This window comes from Leiobunum rupestre, chromosome 6 (assembly GCF_980474605.1).
Source record: "Leiobunum rupestre chromosome 6, qqLeiRupe1.1.hap1, whole genome shotgun sequence".
Lineage (NCBI taxonomy): Eukaryota > Metazoa > Arthropoda > Arachnida > Opiliones > Sclerosomatidae > Leiobunum > Leiobunum rupestre.
In genome coordinates, this window is record NC_143389.1 from 39,169,382 (window position 1) to 39,188,891 (window position 19,510).

General features: G+C 39.6%; 4 protein-coding genes across 5 annotated transcripts; all 4 read right to left on the reverse strand.

Annotated features, from left to right (window-relative positions):
- Positions 1-1,171: 1,171 nt before the first annotated feature.
- On the reverse strand, positions 1,172-5,186 carry LOC149940886 (flavin-containing monooxygenase 5-like). Its single transcript, XM_090177787.1, has 3 exons — positions 4,557-5,186; positions 4,019-4,309; positions 1,172-2,741 (listed from the first exon to the last, which is right to left on the reverse strand). The coding sequence occupies exons 1-3, from the start codon at positions 4,890-4,892 to the stop codon at positions 1,686-1,688; spliced, it is 1,683 nt and encodes a 560-aa protein (XP_090033913.1). The 5' UTR covers positions 4,893-5,186; the 3' UTR covers positions 1,172-1,685.
- A 250-nt stretch (positions 5,187-5,436) lies between these two features.
- On the reverse strand, positions 5,437-8,145 carry LOC149940887 (flavin-containing monooxygenase 5-like). The gene is made up of 7 exons (XM_090179891.1): positions 8,008-8,145; positions 7,881-7,937; positions 7,685-7,815; positions 7,564-7,630; positions 7,126-7,497; positions 6,336-6,602; positions 5,437-6,269 (listed from the first exon to the last, which is right to left on the reverse strand). Exons 2-7 carry the CDS (start codon positions 7,935-7,937, stop codon positions 5,526-5,528), a joined length of 1,638 nt encoding a protein of 545 aa, XP_090036017.1. The 5' UTR covers positions 8,008-8,145; the 3' UTR covers positions 5,437-5,525.
- Positions 8,059-13,888, reverse strand: LOC149940888 (flavin-containing monooxygenase 5-like). Its single transcript, XM_090179893.1, has 6 exons — positions 13,442-13,888; positions 13,127-13,383; positions 11,045-11,369; positions 10,772-10,985; positions 10,398-10,691; positions 8,059-9,608 (listed from the first exon to the last, which is right to left on the reverse strand). The coding sequence occupies exons 1-6, from the start codon at positions 13,508-13,510 to the stop codon at positions 9,145-9,147; spliced, it is 1,623 nt and encodes a 540-aa protein (XP_090036019.1). The 5' UTR covers positions 13,511-13,888; the 3' UTR covers positions 8,059-9,144.
- A 73-nt stretch (positions 13,889-13,961) lies between these two features.
- LOC149940889 (flavin-containing monooxygenase 5-like) lies at positions 13,962-18,135 on the reverse strand. 2 transcript variants are annotated; one of them, XM_090179890.1, is made up of 5 exons: positions 17,817-18,135; positions 17,407-17,744; positions 16,283-16,607; positions 16,023-16,229; positions 13,962-14,886 (listed from the first exon to the last, which is right to left on the reverse strand). In XM_090179890.1, the coding sequence occupies exons 2-5, from the start codon at positions 17,721-17,723 to the stop codon at positions 14,080-14,082; spliced, it is 1,656 nt and encodes a 551-aa protein (XP_090036016.1). In that variant the 5' UTR covers positions 17,724-17,744; positions 17,817-18,135; the 3' UTR covers positions 13,962-14,079. The 2 variants fall into 2 exon arrangements, with proteins under 2 accessions (XP_090036016.1, XP_090036015.1); XM_090179889.1 differs by having other exon boundaries at positions 17,407-18,134.
- Positions 18,136-19,510: the final 1,375 nt, after the last annotated feature.

Below are 19,510 nucleotides of genomic sequence, written 5' to 3' on the forward strand. Positions count from 1 at the left end.
TAAACTGCAAATTAGAGTAAAGTTTGAATCCGTGAGATATAATTTAAATAGAGAGATTAAGCGAAACTGTGTAGCTGGAGGGGTTTTAAAGTGAGCTTTGACAACACTGCCTAGTTAATTTGCCGAAATGGCTGCGAAACATTGTATAAGCCTAGCCCTTCAGGTTCGTAACATCGGGTATGTAAACTTCTATTCCATTTATCCAAACAATCATCTGTAAAACCGATGTAGGTGGCCTTCGTTTTAAGAGTTAGTAGTAGTCACTGACGCGTACCATCTATTTTAATCTTTACAAATTCTTCCGCTTTGAAAGTTTCCACATCAAACAATATTTATGAAAAACATTTTTCACCACAACAGGTTTATTTATGAACCTTACATGAAGGCCAAAGAATTTTAATTACTGGAATATATGAAAAAGGCAACAAAATTGTAGGTATAAAACTAAGCTTTTTTTTTGGTTTAGGTTTCTCCCTTAAATTTGTGGTTCTTTTGTACTTATTGGCGATGTTTTAGTTATTTAAATTCAGTTAGAACTGGACTTACAAAGAAACCCTTTCATTGTAATATAGTTTATTGAACTTACCATGGAATGATTATGTAACCAAGTATGAATTGTCAGAGAAATCGGAATTCATAATATCATAATATATCACCTGACAAATTAATAATAACTTTCATATCTCCGTCGGTTTTATGCGCGAGGAACACCCAAATTACATGTCTCGTTTTCAGAAACATTTCATTAAACTTTGCAAAATCTTCCGTAAACTAACCCTATCACTTACAATAATGATATTATAAGGCATAGTCAGAAAAATGAAATATGCCAGTTACGCATTGTAGCCTGGAAATCTGCCATTAGAAAGGATAATGTCAGGGGACCCGTAGTGGCTACGATTACTGTAATTTGAAAGCTTCTTAAAACTCGCTAGTTCGAGGCAACGGATCGTGAACCGTTTGACCGAAAAAAAAATATTTATATCTTCTTGTCGACGCCACCATGAATACTTAAATTTACCGTTTCTTTTTCGATAGAGCTGCTTGAGTTTTTTCATCCTAAAGTGTGGCGCCCTCTTGTAATAACCTCTGTAAAAAAGGTTTCTGGAGATGGATGTAAACACACACTGTAATATCATAAGTAACACAATTACAAATAAGTATGATACCTTTTATTGTTTAAATGCTAATTTTCTGACCGAACATAAAATTGATGTAGCAAATTTGAGTATTTAGAGAAAAACTTAAAAAATTTCATTCAAGTTAAGCAAGACGATTTAGAAGACTAAGATAGAGAGTTTTAGGAGAAATGTTTAAAATAGTTGCAAAATGAGTTGGATTCATCTTACACATTGCTATGGTTTTAACAAACATTTCCCGATTTCTTTGAAATAATTTCTAGTTGGGTAGTAATCAATATCTCAAATCAACAACCTCAAAATTCATTTTCTTAAGAAATGTTGTTTAGTTATATTAAAACGTGTTTACGAACCATTTGATTATTACATTTTGAAACTTCAATCATACTTTGAATTCTGAATAGCAATTCAGGAGCTGTAATTTATTTTAAAATAAAGCAGTCCAGTTAATATTTTAAAAATGATTTTTACCTGCCATATTTTAAATTTTAGGTCATTTTAACTATATATCTATTTTAATTCAGTTACAAATAAAAATTACAGTGATTAGAATTTTATCCCACACTTGGTTAATAACTGTGACAAGTACTGAACTTCCAAATTAGATCCTTTGATGTAATTTTTGTATGCGAAATAACTGATGACCGAAACCGTAACCAGAAAACCAAACCGAGGAAGTGCCCTGCTGCAAGCCTTCTTTTTATCTTCCTTGGAATCTCTCTTGTTGATAGCTCGAAGTCTGTCTTCATAGCCCAGGATGGCTCTCCTGGCTCCTTTCCAGGGGTGAGGTCCATCAATTCTGAATTGAGTACTGAGGAACGGGCCGGTGAAGCATGCCCAGAAGAGTTTGGGATCGGTGAAGAAGAGCTTGAAGAGATTGGGCTTGGCCCCGATGAAGGACGCCAGTTCGTCGGTGTACGGCGTCGAGTGGATGAATAGATGCAACCGGTTTCCTTCACCTTCTCCCAGTTGTTTCAATCTCTCTTCCTTTTCCTTCTTGTTGGCTTTGTTCATTTTCTCAATGGATGGTAATGATATATTACCCACGAACACTTGCGCGACCCATCGAGCTTGAACTTCGGATACAGTCAGAGCCGCTCTACCATCCGAGTCCATTAATCCCACGAAAGCGAATGTGTTTTTGGTTAATTCAGTTGGCCAGACAAATTTGTAGAAAGTGTCGCTCTTCTCTTCGACGTCCACGACGTTCTTTAAGAATGGGAACAACGCCCTGAATCCCGTGGCGTAAATGACGACGTCCGTGGGCACTTCCTCATCCGAGTCCTCGAAGATGGCGCCCTTTTTCGTCAGTCGTTGAAGGCCCGCTACAACTTTAACTTTTCCAAAGATGATCTCTAACGGCAGGCGATCGTTAATGACGGGGTAGTGGTTGAGCAGACGATGTTTCGGTTTTATCCCGTACAGCTCGTGGTCCCAACATTCGTTAACTAGTTTTTCGAAGATGGAACTGACCCAGTCCAATGGAAGGCGATCGTACAGAATATTCTGGTACCTTATGCCTATGACGGCGTCAGTAGGTCTTCCTTTCTGTATCGTCCTGGGTAGAATCCATCCACCTTTTTGTCTCGTTGATAAACGCACCTGAAGGATGAACAAATGTCATTCTGTTAAAAACGATCTAGGGCTTATAATTATAAATCTATTTTTGGTATAAGAAATTCAAATTTTAAGTTTACAAAGCTCGTTTAGGGGTTCATCGAATGACGAAAATATTAGTTATCTTGAATCACGTTTTGAAGGTCATCTCGAGAATGTCGTGGAAATTTTTACGTCTTAGTTCTCCAGTTTGTCCTCTTGATGAACTCTTTGTTCGTGACCATTAATTTTATCGACTTCTTATTTTTAATATTTGGTCGGGCCAAATTAATTTCAATGTAAACTTAAAAGTCGCAAAACGTGATTTTTCTCGAAATGTTTGTGTGATCTTGAATTTACATCATTGAATGACCCCACAAAAACGTTGTGACCTGAATAATTTGCACAAGTGGTTTTCAGTTTGTCGCATTAACTGACCACCCTATTTGTCTAAATGCTCAATGAACATTTTCACTAACAAAGAGACATCCCGAGGTGTTTCTTCCCGATTTTTTTAAACTCGGGGGTTGAGTAGACTCAAATTTAAACTTTCGCTATACGTAAAATAGCATGGGAAAATCACGGATTGTATTTAATTTATTTAACCTCATTTTATCGAATTATCCTATTTTATCTATTTTACCTAATTGTTTGGCCAAAAGTTGAATATTTTAATTTTTTTAAAATGGCAAAGGAGTTGTGAAAAACCTTTTTGGTTGCCATAGCAAAACGAATGGCCATTGAAACTTTTCCCTTTATGAGCTTTCAAGGTACATGAAGGTCTACGTAACCCCCGAGTTGGATAAAAATAGTTTAGAAACACATCGGGATGTCTCCTTGTAAGTATAACGTAACCAATCCTTCAGATATTATTAAATTTTGGTCTAAAATAAATGAATAAAGAGCAAAAGTGATTAAATAAAATAAAATATTTTAGTCCTGATATTTTTATATTCTATTTTTAGTAATTTTGGTTTCGAAAGATACACGTAGTTAATCATACTCTATATTTATAAATTCTGCCGCAGTACGGTGATCTACGGAGTTCTTTAAATTTATCGTTTTTTAATTAACCAAATATTTAACTATAGTTTTATTTTCTAAAAGTAGAATCGTGCGCTTAAGCAAATCCTCGAATATGTTTTTCATAAATCTACTGTCTTGGCTCACTGCCGAGCATTCATGCTGCCAGAACTTTGAAAACAGCTTTCGCAATATAATAGTTGCGGTAGCAGAAACTTTATATTTGACTTTGATAGGGATTTTATGTAAACATTTATTACTTCTTTGGCGGTGGTGGCGCATTCAGCAGCGATATCGCAACTGGAATTTCCAAAGCCAACCACCAGGACTCTCTTGTCCTGGAACGTTTCCGGTTTTCGGTACTGTTGAGAGTGCAGTTGTTGACCTTCGAATTCATCCTGACCTCGAAAATTGGGCACTGAAGGAAAGGTGTGATGACCAGTACTGACGATAACAAAATCGTAAATCTCCTCAAAAACTGTCTCAGTTTTCAGGTCTTTGATTCTTAGCGTCCATCGCCCCGTGATTTCGTGATCCTCAGTTTTCTCAACCTGAATATATATATAAACATACATTTATATAAACTCATTTTAACCAACTTTTTTCATTTAGAGTGTTTTCTCATTTGAAAAACACTGCAAAATGGAGAGTAGGTTTTAATCAGTAGCTTACCTCTTGGTCTTAGCGTTGTCAGACCATGGTTAAAGGCCAATTAAAATGGTTAATTTTAACCACTAGTTTTTGCATACATATTAAATGAAACTAAGATTGTAAAATTAAAGACAGTACGGGACTTACCTGAAGTACTTTGTGATTGAATTTGATCCTTTCCAAGAGATGGAAATGTTCAGCGTAGCTGCGTAAGTACTCGGCGAACAATGGATGCGGAAGGTAGAGAGGAGTCTTTTCCGAATGAATGAAGTCACTGTAGGACGTAAGGTCTCGACTGCTGTTCGAAACCAAACCACGAAATACCGTCCCTCGATCAGGACAGTCACTTTCGACGTAATTCCAAAGTCCTCCAACCTTTCCAGTCGCTTCGTAAGCGGTAGCTTCCAAACCCACCTCCAGACAAGATTTGATCGCCGGTAAGCCACTGCATCCGGCCCCGATGACGGCTACTTTCTTCACCATTTCGTCCAACTGATGCTATCGTCTTCTTCCCACTGAAAAACTTGCGCCTCTTTCGCTGAGAGTATCAATTTCAATCTCCCTTTCCTATGATATAGAGCGGTTCTATCAAGGAAAACGAAAGGCTAGGCCGGTACGGGTAATTTGGTAATTATATATTCAACGTCTGTATATATTTTAATTTTTTCTGGGCCGTCAAGGGTAGGCGCAGCATGGGATAAATTCCAAGTGAATTAAAATTAAAACACGTTTACATTTTAACCCAATTGATTCTTTACAATCGACGCGTCGCTATATATCTATATTTAATTTGTCAATTTTGATAGAGCAATCTGTATTTTTAGAAGAAGGCTGAGTCCCCAGCTTAGTCTGATAGTATTTAAGTACTTTGACGAGCTTTGATAAAATGACGCGAGCCCGTAACCTTTTAGTTGGTATCACAGGAGATAACCCAAGGGTCTTATCTATAAACAAATGTCATTTTATACATATGACCCAACTCCATTTATTTGTAAATTAAATATTATAAATTTTACGAATTATCTTTTATTTAAAGGAACGTAAGTGTATATAATTCACCGTTTTACAATTTACATTTTATAAAATTGAGTGTTTATTGGCGAAGTGCTCTTCACGCTATCGCCATAAAAAGGCCGAGCAAACTCCGAAGGTGACAACGCAAGTGTAAACTATCTTCTTGACACCGTCGTGCTTGAAAATGGACTTATTCGCAACTTGAGGTGTCCCCTTTCCTCCTATACCTGGTCCCACAATCATAGGTTTGTCAATTCGCTCCTGAAAATTGAGGATGGCGTCTCGGGCTCCGGACCAAGCGTGGGGCCCTTGCACACGATACTGGTAGGCCATAATAGGTCCTGCGAATACCCCCCAGAATAAGCGAGGGTCGCTGTACAAGAGACGTCTCAAATCTGGTTTGGCCCCAAGGTAACTGGCCAGTCTTTCCATGTAGAAGAACCAGAAAATGCGAGTCTTGTGACGGTTTCCTTCGTAACTCCATTTTCGCAAGAGGTATCCGTACCGGTTTACGTTGAACTCCATACTGTCACGCGTGGTAAGCTTGATCTTCTTGGAAAGTATTCTAGCGATCCATCTGGATTGCATCTCGGAGACGGTAAAGACACTTCCCTCCGGGTCGATGAGACCCACGAAAGATAAGGTGGACGGATGTTTTATGTTGATTGGGAAGACAAAACGATATATTTCCAAGTTGTCTTTCTCGAAGTCCACGAGTTCCTTGCTCAAGAATGGATAGTATAATTTGTACCCCGTCGCTACCACTACCAAATCGATCTCGTAGACTTTGTTGTCATCCTTGAAGACGACTCCGTTTTCGGTGAAGTGGTCAATGTCCCGCTTCAGCTGTTAAACATTTAGTTCGTTGAATAAAAAATCCAGATCATAATTGTTTCGTAAGAAATCTGTTACCTTGATAGATCCATTGATTATTCTTGGGGCTATCTCGTCGTTAATAACGGTATACTGGTTATAGATTCTTCTTTGGGGTTTCAAGCCGTAAAATTCGTGATCCACTTTGGAGTTTATTTCCGCTTCCGCTTTATCGAAGATTGTATTAAGGGAAGAAAAGCCTTTCATGTAGAGATCTTTGCGTCTGTAAAATTGGATGTCGTAAGGTTTCCCGAATTTTCCCAGTCTATTATGTATCCAGCTTCCATGACGACTGCTCAGGTAGACCTAGAATCGTAAATCCACATTTAAAACTATTTCCACAATTTTACGAGTCCAGGGCCGCGTCAGCTGTTATTCGGGCCCTAGGCAAAGTCTTCGAACCGGATAAATATAGTTTTTGGTACACCACTGCACCAGGGTACATGAAGACAAAAGGGCACGATTTACTATTGTTTAAACATCATTTTCATTGTCATGTACCCTGGCTCATCTGAAATGTAAAAAAAGTGTTAAAATTCTTAAGAAACCGTTCTTGTATGATCTGTTTTCTGTAGCACTGAAACCTGAATGGATGCTCAATAGATTTAAGATTAATTAACTGTTAACAGTTAAATATTTTAAAGCGCTTTGCTTAACCTCTCTATTATTTCTAAAATTAAACTGCATAAGGAAAGTAAGAAACCTTCCATTCGAAACTTTAAATCCGGGCCCCTTCGTGATGTGCGGGCCCTAGGTAATTGCCTTCATTGCCTAGGCGGAAACGCGGCCCTGTTTAAGACAGTTAAATACATTCTTGTAAAAAACTGACCTCTTCCGACAAACGACTAAGCTCAACGGCAATATCAGCTCCCGAATTACCCAGACCAACAACGAGGGCCTTGGTTCCCTCGAAGGGTTCTGGCTTCCTGTAACTGTGAGAGTGGATCTTGGTGCCTTTGAATTTGTCCAAACCGGGAATGTTCGGGGTGTGAGGATAGGCGTGGTGACCGGCGCAGATCATCACCGCGTCGAATACCTCCTCTTGTTGCTCGTTCTTCGCTTCGTTTATCGCCTTCACCACCCATTGTCCGGTTTGATCGTGATCCTCGTGGGGAGTTACTTCCAAAACTCGATAACCGAATCTGACATACTTTGTCAAGTTAAAATGCTCGGCGTAGGATGACAAATATTTGTGAACAAGCTTAAAATGGTGTACGGTCATCATCAAAATTTGGAAGGCTATATTTAATTTTCTAAAATCTCTTACCTTGTGAGGCAGGTAGTTTGGATACTCAGCCGGTGGTGGAAAGTCGCTAAATGCTGACATCTCTTTACTTTAAAATAATTATTATTAAGCTTCCGCAACGTTTATTTTTGAGAAATTTCACCTGGTGTTCATGTAAGTCCCTCGCATGACGGATGCCAAACCGTCCATTTCCTCTTCTCGATATTTCCACAATCCACCGACATCGTTGGTCAGTTCAAAACAGATCGGTTCTAGGTCTTCCTCGAGACAAGCCTTGATAAGTTAAATTATATTTATACAATCATTACTCTCCGGAAAATAATTGTATAAAAAATTACTTTGATTGCGGATAGTCCAGAGGAGCCACATCCCACGATGGCCACTTTTTTAACCATCTAAAGCCAATACAATTATTCTTCACTTTGGGTTAAAACAATGCCGATAGACCCGTAAAATGCAACTCACCTCGTTGGTAACTCTTTTCGTATTTGAGAAATGGAATGAAACGATTCACAATACCTTCAGAATTTGTTTAATTTCATTTTACAATAAATTTTTCCTGGTTTAGATAATTATTTTAAGTTTGTCTTTCGTAGGACTATAGTGGCCCAAAGGGAAAGTTGTCCAACCCGTATTTTGCAATCTTTCCTCATAGTGCTTTTCTTATTATTTTTAGCCTAGTTTTTCATACATCAGCAGTTTTCGTTATACGCTTGAAAATCAAAACTATAATATTTTAGTTTTGTCTTTCTACAATTGATATTAAAAATGTAACGCTTATATATTACGCACCATTAAATTTTATATTGAATAATTAAATATGTATAGATAATATTTAAGAAAACTTTTATTATTTTTCCTCGTGAGAAAATTATCGCGACAAATTATTCGATAAGTAAAAATACTAATTGACAAGTATTTTTTGGTAGAGTAAAAAATCGATTTGCCCAGGATAATATATTTCTGATAAGTATTATATTATTTGCCCGGTAAATTATTTTTGGTCCAATAAAATATATTTTTGATAAATATTATATTATTTGCCCGGTAAATAATTTTTTTTTGTCCAGTAAAATATATTTTTGATAAGTATTATAATGTTTGATTCCGTTAGTGACAAAATACTTATGTTCAGGACAGACAAAGACAATACGTGTGATGCCATGAAAACTAAGGCGGGATTTGGAATGAGCGAAGTAAAAATATTTTTTTTTGTAACTTTATACAGATCTGATTGAAATAAAATATTTGCCTTTAAATATCGAACACTTTGATTTTTCCCAAGATTCATTTAGAAATAAATTACTTATCTTAATACTATGATTAATTTAATTTTTCATAAGCTTATTTTTCACTAAATATTGCCCTAGTAATATTTAGAATTTTACTCTTGTTTAGTTTTCAAAATTTAAAATTATACTGTTCATTTTAAATTTGTTAATCATTACTGGACAAATAGTATTTTATACTTTTATACTATTTTTACTGGACAAAATGTAATAAAATACATTCCGGTTAAATAGAAGGCAAAATGATCATTTAAACTTTTGAAATGGAAACAAAAAAATTTGTCGTCTTCATAACAACGGATAAAAATAACCATTAAAAAATAAACCGAAGGAGGAAAGCTAGTATTACGATAGCCACGACCCAAAATATTAACAATTCGGCGCTTCCTCTTTGGCCCTTTTTGGAGGAGACGTTACTTTCCAGGGCCTTTTTGACTCTTTGGTGGTACGTCAGCATAGCTTTTCTGGCTCCTGGCCACGAATGGGGTCCGTACAGACGGTATTGGTAAGGTAAATGCGGTCCGAAATAGTAAATGAGGAAAATCTGAGGGTCTGTCAGTAGCATTCTCCAAAAAGTCGGTTTGACTCCCATCTGCGTGGCTATCGTATCCAAGTACTCCAAGAAATTAACTTCGGTGATGTGACGCGTTCCCGAAATATAATTTTCCTTGTTGTATTTCAGCCTCGCTTCAATATCGGCGTACATATCTTGTTTAGAGGGAAGTTTAGCTTTGCCCTTGAAAACTTGGGCGTACCATCTCGCTTGTAATTCGCTTACTAGAAATGACAATTAAATTGATTTTGATTTACATACTACCAAGAATGCATTTAGGCTAACAGAGAATAGGTGGACGCAATTATAGCCGCTGTTTTCATGATTCCCGGAATATATTTTCTGCCTAGATGAAGAGAGACAGGCTCGACAGTGTGTCAGAATTTATAGCCCGGTGTACCTAGTAACAAAGACCATACCACCGGAGGCCTGGGGGTAGCTGGTACAAAGTAGTGCAGTCTTGGGGGACCCGCGCCGTCATGGGGGACCCGCGCCGTCATGGGGGACTCGCGCCGTCATGGGGGACCCGCGCCGTCATGGGGGACCCGCGCCGTCATGGGGGACCCGCGCCGTCATGGGGGACCCGCACCGTCATGGGGGACCCGCGCCGTCCTGGGGGACCCGCGCCGTCCTGGGGGACCCGCGCCGTCCTGGGGGACCCGCGCCGTCCTGGGGGACCCGCGCCGTCCTGGGGGACCCGCGCCGTCCTGGGGGACCCGCGCCGTCCTGGGGGACCCGCGCCGTCCTGGGGGACCCGCGCCGTCCTGGGGGACCCGCGCCGTCTTGGGGGACCCGCGCCGTCTTGGGGGACCCGCGCCGTCTTGGGGGACCCGCGCCGTCTTGGGGGACCCGTGCAAACAAACGAGGTATATTTCTCCCAGGGTTTCTCTCCAAAAAGTATAACTATCACCAATTTTAACAGCTCTCTTGGGAAAAGGGATGCTTACCCCCTATTCTCTTTTAATCTGAATACATTCTTGAAATTATCAGTGGCTTGCCAAATTCGTTCGTACCCGGAAAAAGAGAGCCTATCGGTTGGACGTTGCCAATGAAAATCAGGGTGGGGTGGCTCAGTTTTGGGGGAAAGGCAAACATGTAAAGTTCGCAAGTTTGGTTGTCCAATTTGGCTATACTCGGATCGAGAAAGGGGAAGGAGACGTTGTATCCGGTGGACATGACAACGGCATCCATGGGAACAACCTTGTCCTCTTCGCCTTTGAATACAACACCATTTGGTTCAAATCTTTTGACTGGACCCTTTACCACGACTGTCCCCGAGAGTATCCTATTTGGTAAAGCATCACTAACTAAAAAATAGATTTATTTTTAAATAATTATTATAAATTAAATAATTAAATTTACTGGTACCAAGAACAACGAAACCAACCTGTTGGATGTTGAGCCCAGAAGCTATGAGAAGCTTTCAAGCCGTACAAAGTATGATCCACCAAGGAATTGGCGTATTTCTCAGATAAGTAATTTTTAAGTCGTTCTGGCAGGAATAAGGATTGTAAACGACCGGAAAATTGCAAATCTATCGGGTAACCTTGCTTGCCAACTCTGTTCAAAAGCCAAAATCCTCGTCGAGTCGTAAGGTACACCTGCGGAATACTTTATTCATTCAGAAGTACAAAGGACCGCGCGAGCCGCCGGACAGTACCTGTTCAGCTACGGTACTCAGCTCGACGGCCACATCGACGCCCGAGTTTCCGTTTCCCATCACCATCACGCGTTTCCCCTCGAAACTGTCAGGAACCTTGTAGCTGTGGGAATGGATAATTTTGCCCTTGAAGACGTCATCACCCTCGTACTTGGGAATGTGCGGATCGACGTGGTGTCCCGTGCAGATCATCACTCCGTCGAAGGTTTCCTCCCATTCCTCTTCTTTACGCGAGACAGGATCGAATTTCCTTATTTTCAAAAGCCATTTCCCCGTGCTTTCAAAGTTTTCCGCTGGCGTCACCCATTTGACTTCGTGGTGAAGTCTGGAAGTGCACGGTTTTTTTTTTAACTTAGCCCAGTTAAGAATGGACACTAGGACGTTCGCGTAGAGAAAAGTTACTCGAAGCATTCATAAATTTGTTTACTGTAAATTTGGGTAGACACGACGCGTCCTATATAGTCTTAGTCGATAAATCAAAATAACGGTAAAAAACGCCGCCGATCAGGGGCGTGATTCTACTCTTATCGTTAGCTACTTAACGAAAATAATTATTCGTTAGCTAATATAATTTCAATGGAGCCAACGAAAATTTTCTTTCGTTAACTCCTAACGATAAGAGTAGAATCACGCCCCAGTTTAGTAAAATATTTTTGTTGGCGTAATCGTCGGCTATTTTCGGCATGGAGAGACAGTATCAAAAGTCAAAATTTCAGCCAGAGATTCCAACAGTAGACCGGTTTCGCCCTTTTGGGGCTCATCAGTACTGTGTAGGAACTCTGGCTTTACTCGGAAATCTGCCGATATCAGTAGAACCAAGAACCTATATATGTATAAGAACGTTGAACCAAAGGCGTCGCTTGGGCCATGACTTAATCGGTTTCAGAATAACTCCGCCCTAAAATCCGCGTGCAGCGCGCGCTTGAACTAAAACGGTTTTAACCTTTAGCGCGCGCCACGTGCGGTTTTTTGGGCGGAGTTATTCTGTAACCGATTAAATCAAGGCACCGGGCGCCAATTTGATCGTTCAACGTTCTTATACATATATACGTTCTTGGTAGAACTAATATACATTCAGTTCCTACACAGTACTGATGAGCTGAAATTTTGACTTTTGATACAATTATTTTAACGTTGGATTTCAACGGACGCCCGAGCGTAAAAGATGTCTGATGAATAGTGACCGCCATGCAATAATTGGTGAATAATTTCACTATAAATTGCAATTCACTGCTCATATATAGGACACTTTGAGTGTATATGGAGATACAGGCCGGAAGGCAGGCAAGGCTGCCAGATTTCGATAGACCGAAAACGGCCAACTCTCTCTATCGACTAAGACTATTAAAAGTGAAAAATGCTTGTCATCCTATGCACGACGTTTATAGTAGTCCCGTGGAATGACGTCGAAACTTTAATGCAATGTAATTTAGGCCCCCCTTTTTTTTATTTTTTCGACCCTTAGAATGATTTTGAGGTCCCATTTTATTTCCTTAGGCAAGAAAAATATTATTGAGGGGTGCTACCAGAAGTAAGTGAACCGAAGTTATCAGACTGCTATACTCCCCACGAGGGGCTAACCACTCCCCGTAATCGGTGTACATGCCTGTACCTTTGACTGCACTAAAATGATTACGTAAATGAGTACAGATTTAGCACTACCAAAGGCTGTACTCATTTGTACAGATTGTAAGAGAGTGGTTAGCCCCTCGACTCCCCATGTTGGAGGCGTTTTTCTTATGAAATAACATCTTTACCTCGAATTTTAAATTTTGCGCGCTTCTAGGCCAAAAAAAACACATTTTGTTTTTTTATGAAACCATTATTTATACATATAAAAAGCTATATCCACAATTCCCAAGTGCAATTTATGGCGTCAAAAGACGGGGATGGAAATTAACTTTTATTTGACTCGATTTTCTCATCATTTCCACAAGGAAAACGACCTCCGTTTCTTATCGCTATTTCGATAACTGCGGTTCATTTACTTCTGGTGCTGCCTATTTTAGGGAGTTTGGAAATTATAATCCGAGGTGTTCTATGTACCCTGAATTAACAGAAAACTAATGCCATAATTATCACCTGACATATTTCTGTAAGCCGAACTTGTCGGCGTACATTTGGATGTACTTGAGGACGTATTTGTGGTGCATAAAATTGGGGAAGTCATCCGGAACCAGAAAGTCGGAGTAGGTATGGACTTCTTTGCTGGTGTTAATGATGGTCGACCTCATGACCGAAGATTGACCCCCGATGTCTTTGGGGGTATAGTGCCATAGCCCTCCGATGTGCTCGGATTTTTCGAAGCAGATCGGTTCAAGGTCTTCCTCGAGACAAGCCTTGATAATTTAATGTTAATTAAATTACTATTATAGCGGCAATTATGATCATAATTACTTTAATGGAAGTTAAGCCACTCTCTCCTCCGCCGATAATCGCTATTTTCTTTCCCCTAGAGACCGCCATTTCACACTGTTTCAGCTCCTAAATAGAACTATCTAATGCCACGTTATACAGGAAAATTCGCAAACAATTTCTTATAAACTAAATATTCTTATCGAAATTTCAAGGATGCGACTGGAGATTAGAGTTATGTTTTCAGGGTACAAATATCAAAGCGAGTTTTTACGATTCAGTTTACAATTTTATAATCATTGTTATCTGAATCGCTGGCGGTGACTATTTAATCAAAATGGCTTCTGCTTCGATTCATACTCGCAATGTAACGCGTCACTTTTTTTTCAAAACGTCTAGTAGGTTTAATTTTACATGGTACAGTTTTAGGGCGTTGTAGAGAGGTTGCACCGCGTGAAATTGTGTTGCTACGTGTGTATAACAAGTGGTTTTTGATAGACCTAGAATAAATAATATTTTGTTTTATTCGGAAAACCGATTACAGACTCGTATGAGTTTAAAATTACATTAATAATTGTTAAGAGATTCCTACGGGTGAAAGGTATTCGCTTGATATAAATATATAATATTCACTGTTAAAATTGGGTGATAGATAAATCTATTATGTTATTATTTGAAATCTATGTCGTGTATTTGGTAAAAATGAGATAAAAAAGTAACGAAATTAAAAGTAAGATAAAAAATCTTTTAACGGTCGTTTTGAAATGGTTCAACCTTTTCTTTTGTTCCCTCTGTTTGACTCTGGTCTTTACGGCTTTGGTGTTGGTGTCGAAAGCCGCCAGTACCCTTTCTTCGTAAGTCAAGATGGCCTCCCTGGCGCCTTCCCAAGGATGAGGACCCTGCAGACGGTATTGGTAAGCCAAATGGGCTTTGAAGAAACACGCTTTGAACAAGGGGTTGTCCTTCCAAAAGAGTTTCCAAAGATCCGGTTTGGCGCCGAATTTGGACGAGATCTCGTCGCAATACGGAATGACGACCACTTCCGTTACGTGTCGAATTCCGGAGATGTAGACTTTCGCGTTGATCGCCGCTTTTTGTCGAATGCTGAAAACCATCTCATCTAGAGAGGGTAGTTTAACGTGGCCCTTAAACACTTGCACGTAATAACGGGCCTGTAGCTCGCTGATTAGAAACATGGGGCCCAGTGGCTGGACGTTTCCTACGAACGCTAACGTGTGGTGTTTTAAACGCGGGGGAAATACGTAGAGATAAAGCTCGCATTCCTCGTCGTTGAGCTTGGCAATGTCTTTATCCAGGAAGGGAAAGCCGACCTTGTAACCCGTGGCCATTATGACGGCGTCCAGATGGACAGTATCTCGTTCTCCTTCGAATACTATTCCAGCTGGAACAAATTTTCTGATGGGCCCTTTGATCATAACAGCCCCGCTGATGATTTTATTCGCGAGGGCATCAGAAACTGTTGGGTGCTGCGATACAAAAATTAATTACGATTACGTCAAGAGATTTCTGTACTCGCGTGACCTGAAAAACCTAAATATAATAAAGCAGCGTATGGAGTAAAGTATCTTACTCCCAATTGGCGGTGCCAGTATTTTGGGGTTCGGGGGGCATATTTTTACGTCCTAAAGTCCTTCTATTTCCTCAAGCTAGCACAATAGGGTGATTCATACTCAAAATTTCAATTTCCCCATAATTTTCTGTAGAATTTGAAGTAATTATTATTATATTGATTTTAAAATTTGTGGCCCCCGTTGGTAGGTTTTCGGCCACATCATAGCTTATCTACCACTTGGCACCGCCACTAACTCTCTAACACCTTTTACCTGTAACGAGTGAAGGAACCACTAGGATTAAGGATAATGGTTAAAAGTGGTAGATCCTTCTGTCGTCTGCTATTACATAAATTGCAGATTTCACCGATATTTTCTCATTGAACTGTACATCCAGGCCCCTCTCTACCATTGGGCTAGGTAGGGCTAAGCCCTAGGGCGTCTCCCCGGAGGGCCGCCGTCTGGCCCTTAATTTTTAAATATTTTAATTCTAAAGTATTCTAAGCCTGAAAGCTAAAGACGGCCCTGTGTACATCTTGTACTAACTAACTAAAACCCAGTATTATTTTGGCTGTTATTTGTGTATTATCAACGGTGCTAACTACAAGTAGGTTTTCTTTGTAACATCCCTTTGACAAGCTGACGCCCGCTTTGATAATACACAAATAACAGCCAAAATAATAATCGGTGTCCGTTCGGTGTCCGATATTAGAAAGATTTCCACGCAAATATTAAACAAATGCGCGTAATAAGCTTAATATCTTTAGCTCGATCTCAAACGCGTTTCAGTCCGTGCTCTGTATTTGGGTGGAAAAGTTTCTTAATTATCTCTGTAGGTGTGTTGCGGGCGGTGTAATTTGAAGAATGAGGTTTCTGCTTATGATTCAGTTCCAATAATTTTTTATCCTCCTACGCATTGTAACCCGGCCACCTGAATTAATGGCTTCAAAAGTCGCATGATGACTTAGGCCTAAGGTGGTGCCTTGGGTATTAGCCTAGCTGATTATTATTATTATTATAATGCCTCCCCCCGGGGTCTTGACATGACGTACCTGCGAGAGAATGCGATGAGACGCTTTCAGACCATATCTGTCGTAATCCAATATTATCTGGGCCTGGCGTTCTTGAAGGAAACAATTGAGCTTGAAAGGAATGAGTCCTAGATTGGAAGCCCTCGTTCGAATTTTTAGATCTCCGGGATATCCTCGCGGTCCAAGCCTATATCGGATCCAGAAACCACGTCTGGTACTCAAATAAACCTGTAAAACGGCGCTTTTCAGATTTTAATTTTTGCGTCTTTGGAAATGATTACCTGTTCCGCGACCGAACTTAATTCTACGGCAGCATCGGATCCCGAATTTCCATTGCCAATGACCAGGACATTTTTATCCTCGAATCCGTTTGGTACTTTATAACTGTGGGTATGAATGATCTTTCCTTTGAAATTCTCCATGCCTTCGTATTCGGGAATGAACGGTATGACATGGTGTCCCGTGCAGACCATGACGCCATCGTATAGCTCCGTAATGGTTTCCTCGGAGTTAGAATCAGGGTCCGTTCTACGAACAGTCACCGACCATCGACCAGTTTCGTCGTAATCGTCGGCGAACGTCACCCGTACGACTTTGTGATTTAATCTACATACGTTTTAGTAATATGAATATACTACCTAGTTACGATCATTGAGTTGGGAATATTAATTATTAATGCTCTCAAATGACGAGAAAACTTTATCATTCTACCCGTGGCGCCGTCTATCTCTCAATGGTTCCTTATCAACTTAAAACAGTCGAATGCTTGTACTAGTTGTAACACTCAGGAGGTCCAGACAGTGGAGCATATTCTGTTCTCCTGTGTTCGTGGTCAACCAGTTAGGCCAAGACTTTTTCATGCCCTAAACACAGGCAGATATGATACAAATCTACAAGGGGTGAAAACCGCGGTCCAAAACGGAGACATGGCAATAATTTCTGATATCTGTGCTATTTTTCGCGCGGCCAGTATTTTTTAAAGCGCAAGTAGAATACAAAGCAGACATAAATAGTCATTTTTGTTTTTGTTTTTTTTTTGTTAAAAACACAGAAGAGAAAACAGTAGAAAGGACTGCCAACTTTTTTCTTTCTGTATATATATTTTTCTTTTTCATTTGTTTTTGTTTTTGAGTATTTGTATCAGGGTGTGTATGGTGCGAAGGCCTAGTTGTCATGTGCACCAAAATAAAGTTTATTATTTTTTGAAAAAAAAAAGACGCGTTTTTTAAATAATGGATGGCGCCACGGGTCATATGATAACGTTTTCTCGTCATTTTAGAGGAGACGGCACATTCGTAATTTTAAAAAACTTGATTTGCGGGGAGCAGATTTGATTGGATCTCTAAATAGATTAATATTCCCAACTCAATGGTTACGATCTGTGGAAATTAATTACGACGCTTACTTGACGTATTTTTTGAGTCCAAAATGATCGGCGTATAAGTTGAAGTACTTGCGCATGTAACGATTGTGCATATAGTTGGGAAAATTCTTGGGTGGGGGAAAATCGCTGAACGCGGTGGGTTCTTTGCTGGTGTTGATGACAGTCGATTTTGGCAGTGAAGAAACGCCTTCCAGATCTTCGGGTCGGTACCGCCAAAGTCCTCCCACGTCGTCGGTACGTTCAAAACACACGGGTTCCAAATCTTCTTCCAAGCACGCCTTAACGGAGGTCAAACCACTCATGCCTCCTCCCAATATGGCAATCTTTTTTCCTCGCATGTTTTAAAATATTTTCGTTAACTTTGGAGAGGATATTTTCATAATTATAAACATCCACTAAGTTCTCAGTTTAAAACGACACTAAATACGAACGGCTGGTTGTCGTTGCATCGTACAAACGATATAGGGTTACAATCATCACGGGGAGTTTCCACAATTCTTAGCTCTGACGGATGAAACCCGATACTCGGGACTAGATTTCGGAATGTCGCGATAAGAAGTGAAGCGGGTCAAAAGGATATCTACGCAGTTGGATCCGAATAATTTGCTCTGCAGGTCTGCATTTATAATCTTTATCGTAATTGAAATTATATACCTACTGTTTGTGATTGATAAAGTGTTTATATAATTTGCGATTAAGCTTACCCCATCGGGGTAATAATTAAAGATATACTGGTTTGAAAACCTAGTAAAAAGTAAGCGTTTTTTAATTTTAGCCAAATAGCTGTCATCGATTTATTTCGGGACTTTGACACTTCGAAATGATACGACAGTCTATTAAAATGTTGAAAAATCGATGGTACACATTTAATTTGTATTTTAGCTTATCATCTTCTAATAATGTTTTTTTAGTAAATTTATGGTTGAAATATTTTCCACGTCGAGTCGCTGTGTTTTTTTGCTAAACAGAAAAATAGATAGATTTGGTAGATAGATACAACATTCAAAGGTCGTGTTTGAGTAAAACCATAAGTCTATAATAGTGTTCCATAAGTTGGTCACTTTGGGAAATATTTTACTGAGAGCTAGTAACGTCATACCATGAAGAAAATCTCCCCCTAGCGAGGCTCTGTCAAAGGCTACGTGTGACGCGTTAGCAAGCGGAAGCGGACGCAAAACTGTGACAAAGTCCGTAATGCAGTGCAGCCTTGGAAATAAGGTATTTTATTTAACTGGTCCTTATGACCAGTGACCCCTTAGATTATGAATTATTAAACTGGTCATTATGACCAGTGTCCCCCTGGCTTATGAATTATTAAACTGGTCTCATATAAAATGTTCTAATGTTATTTCATAAGCCTAAAAAAACCTATACATGTTTAGAAGTTAGATTATGTTGGTAACATTAATTTTAAACGTATTCAAAATAGTTAACTTTATTTTATGAGTATCACAAGAATAGTACTATATAGTACTACATGTATCTCATATAAGACTACTGCCATAGCCTAGAAGACCCTTGTAATTTAAAGTATTCTCTATCTCTACTCATGGAGGAAGGGGAGGAGATGACTTGAATATCGTGGCTATGCCCCCACCCGTAATAAATATAATTTTAATAATTAAGTGTGACACTTCCTATTCTTCACATGCCAAAGTTTTACTAAGAGCTATTGATTGCATTACGGGCTTTGTCACCGTTTTGCGTCCGCTGGTTAACGCATCACACGTAGCCTTTGATAGCGCCTCGCTAGAGGGAGATTTTCTTCTTGTGAGGACGTCACTCTGTTACTAGCTCTCAGTAAAATATTTCCCAAAGTGACAAACTTATGTAACAATATTATAGACTTATGGTAGTACTAATAATAAATTATGACTACTGGTTAATAATAATAATAATCAGCTAGGCTAATACCCAAGGCACCACCCTAGGCCTAAGTCATCAAGCGACTTTTGAAGCCATTAATTAAGGTGGCCGGGTTACAATGCGTAGGAGGGTGGTGGCAAGCCCTGCATGCCACGCGATCGAGCCAACAGCTCCCTACGCTAACTATTACCGTTAACCTTGACAAGTTTTTATGGAAGGGGAAACCGAAGAACTCGGGGGAAAACCCCTTAAACCAGTG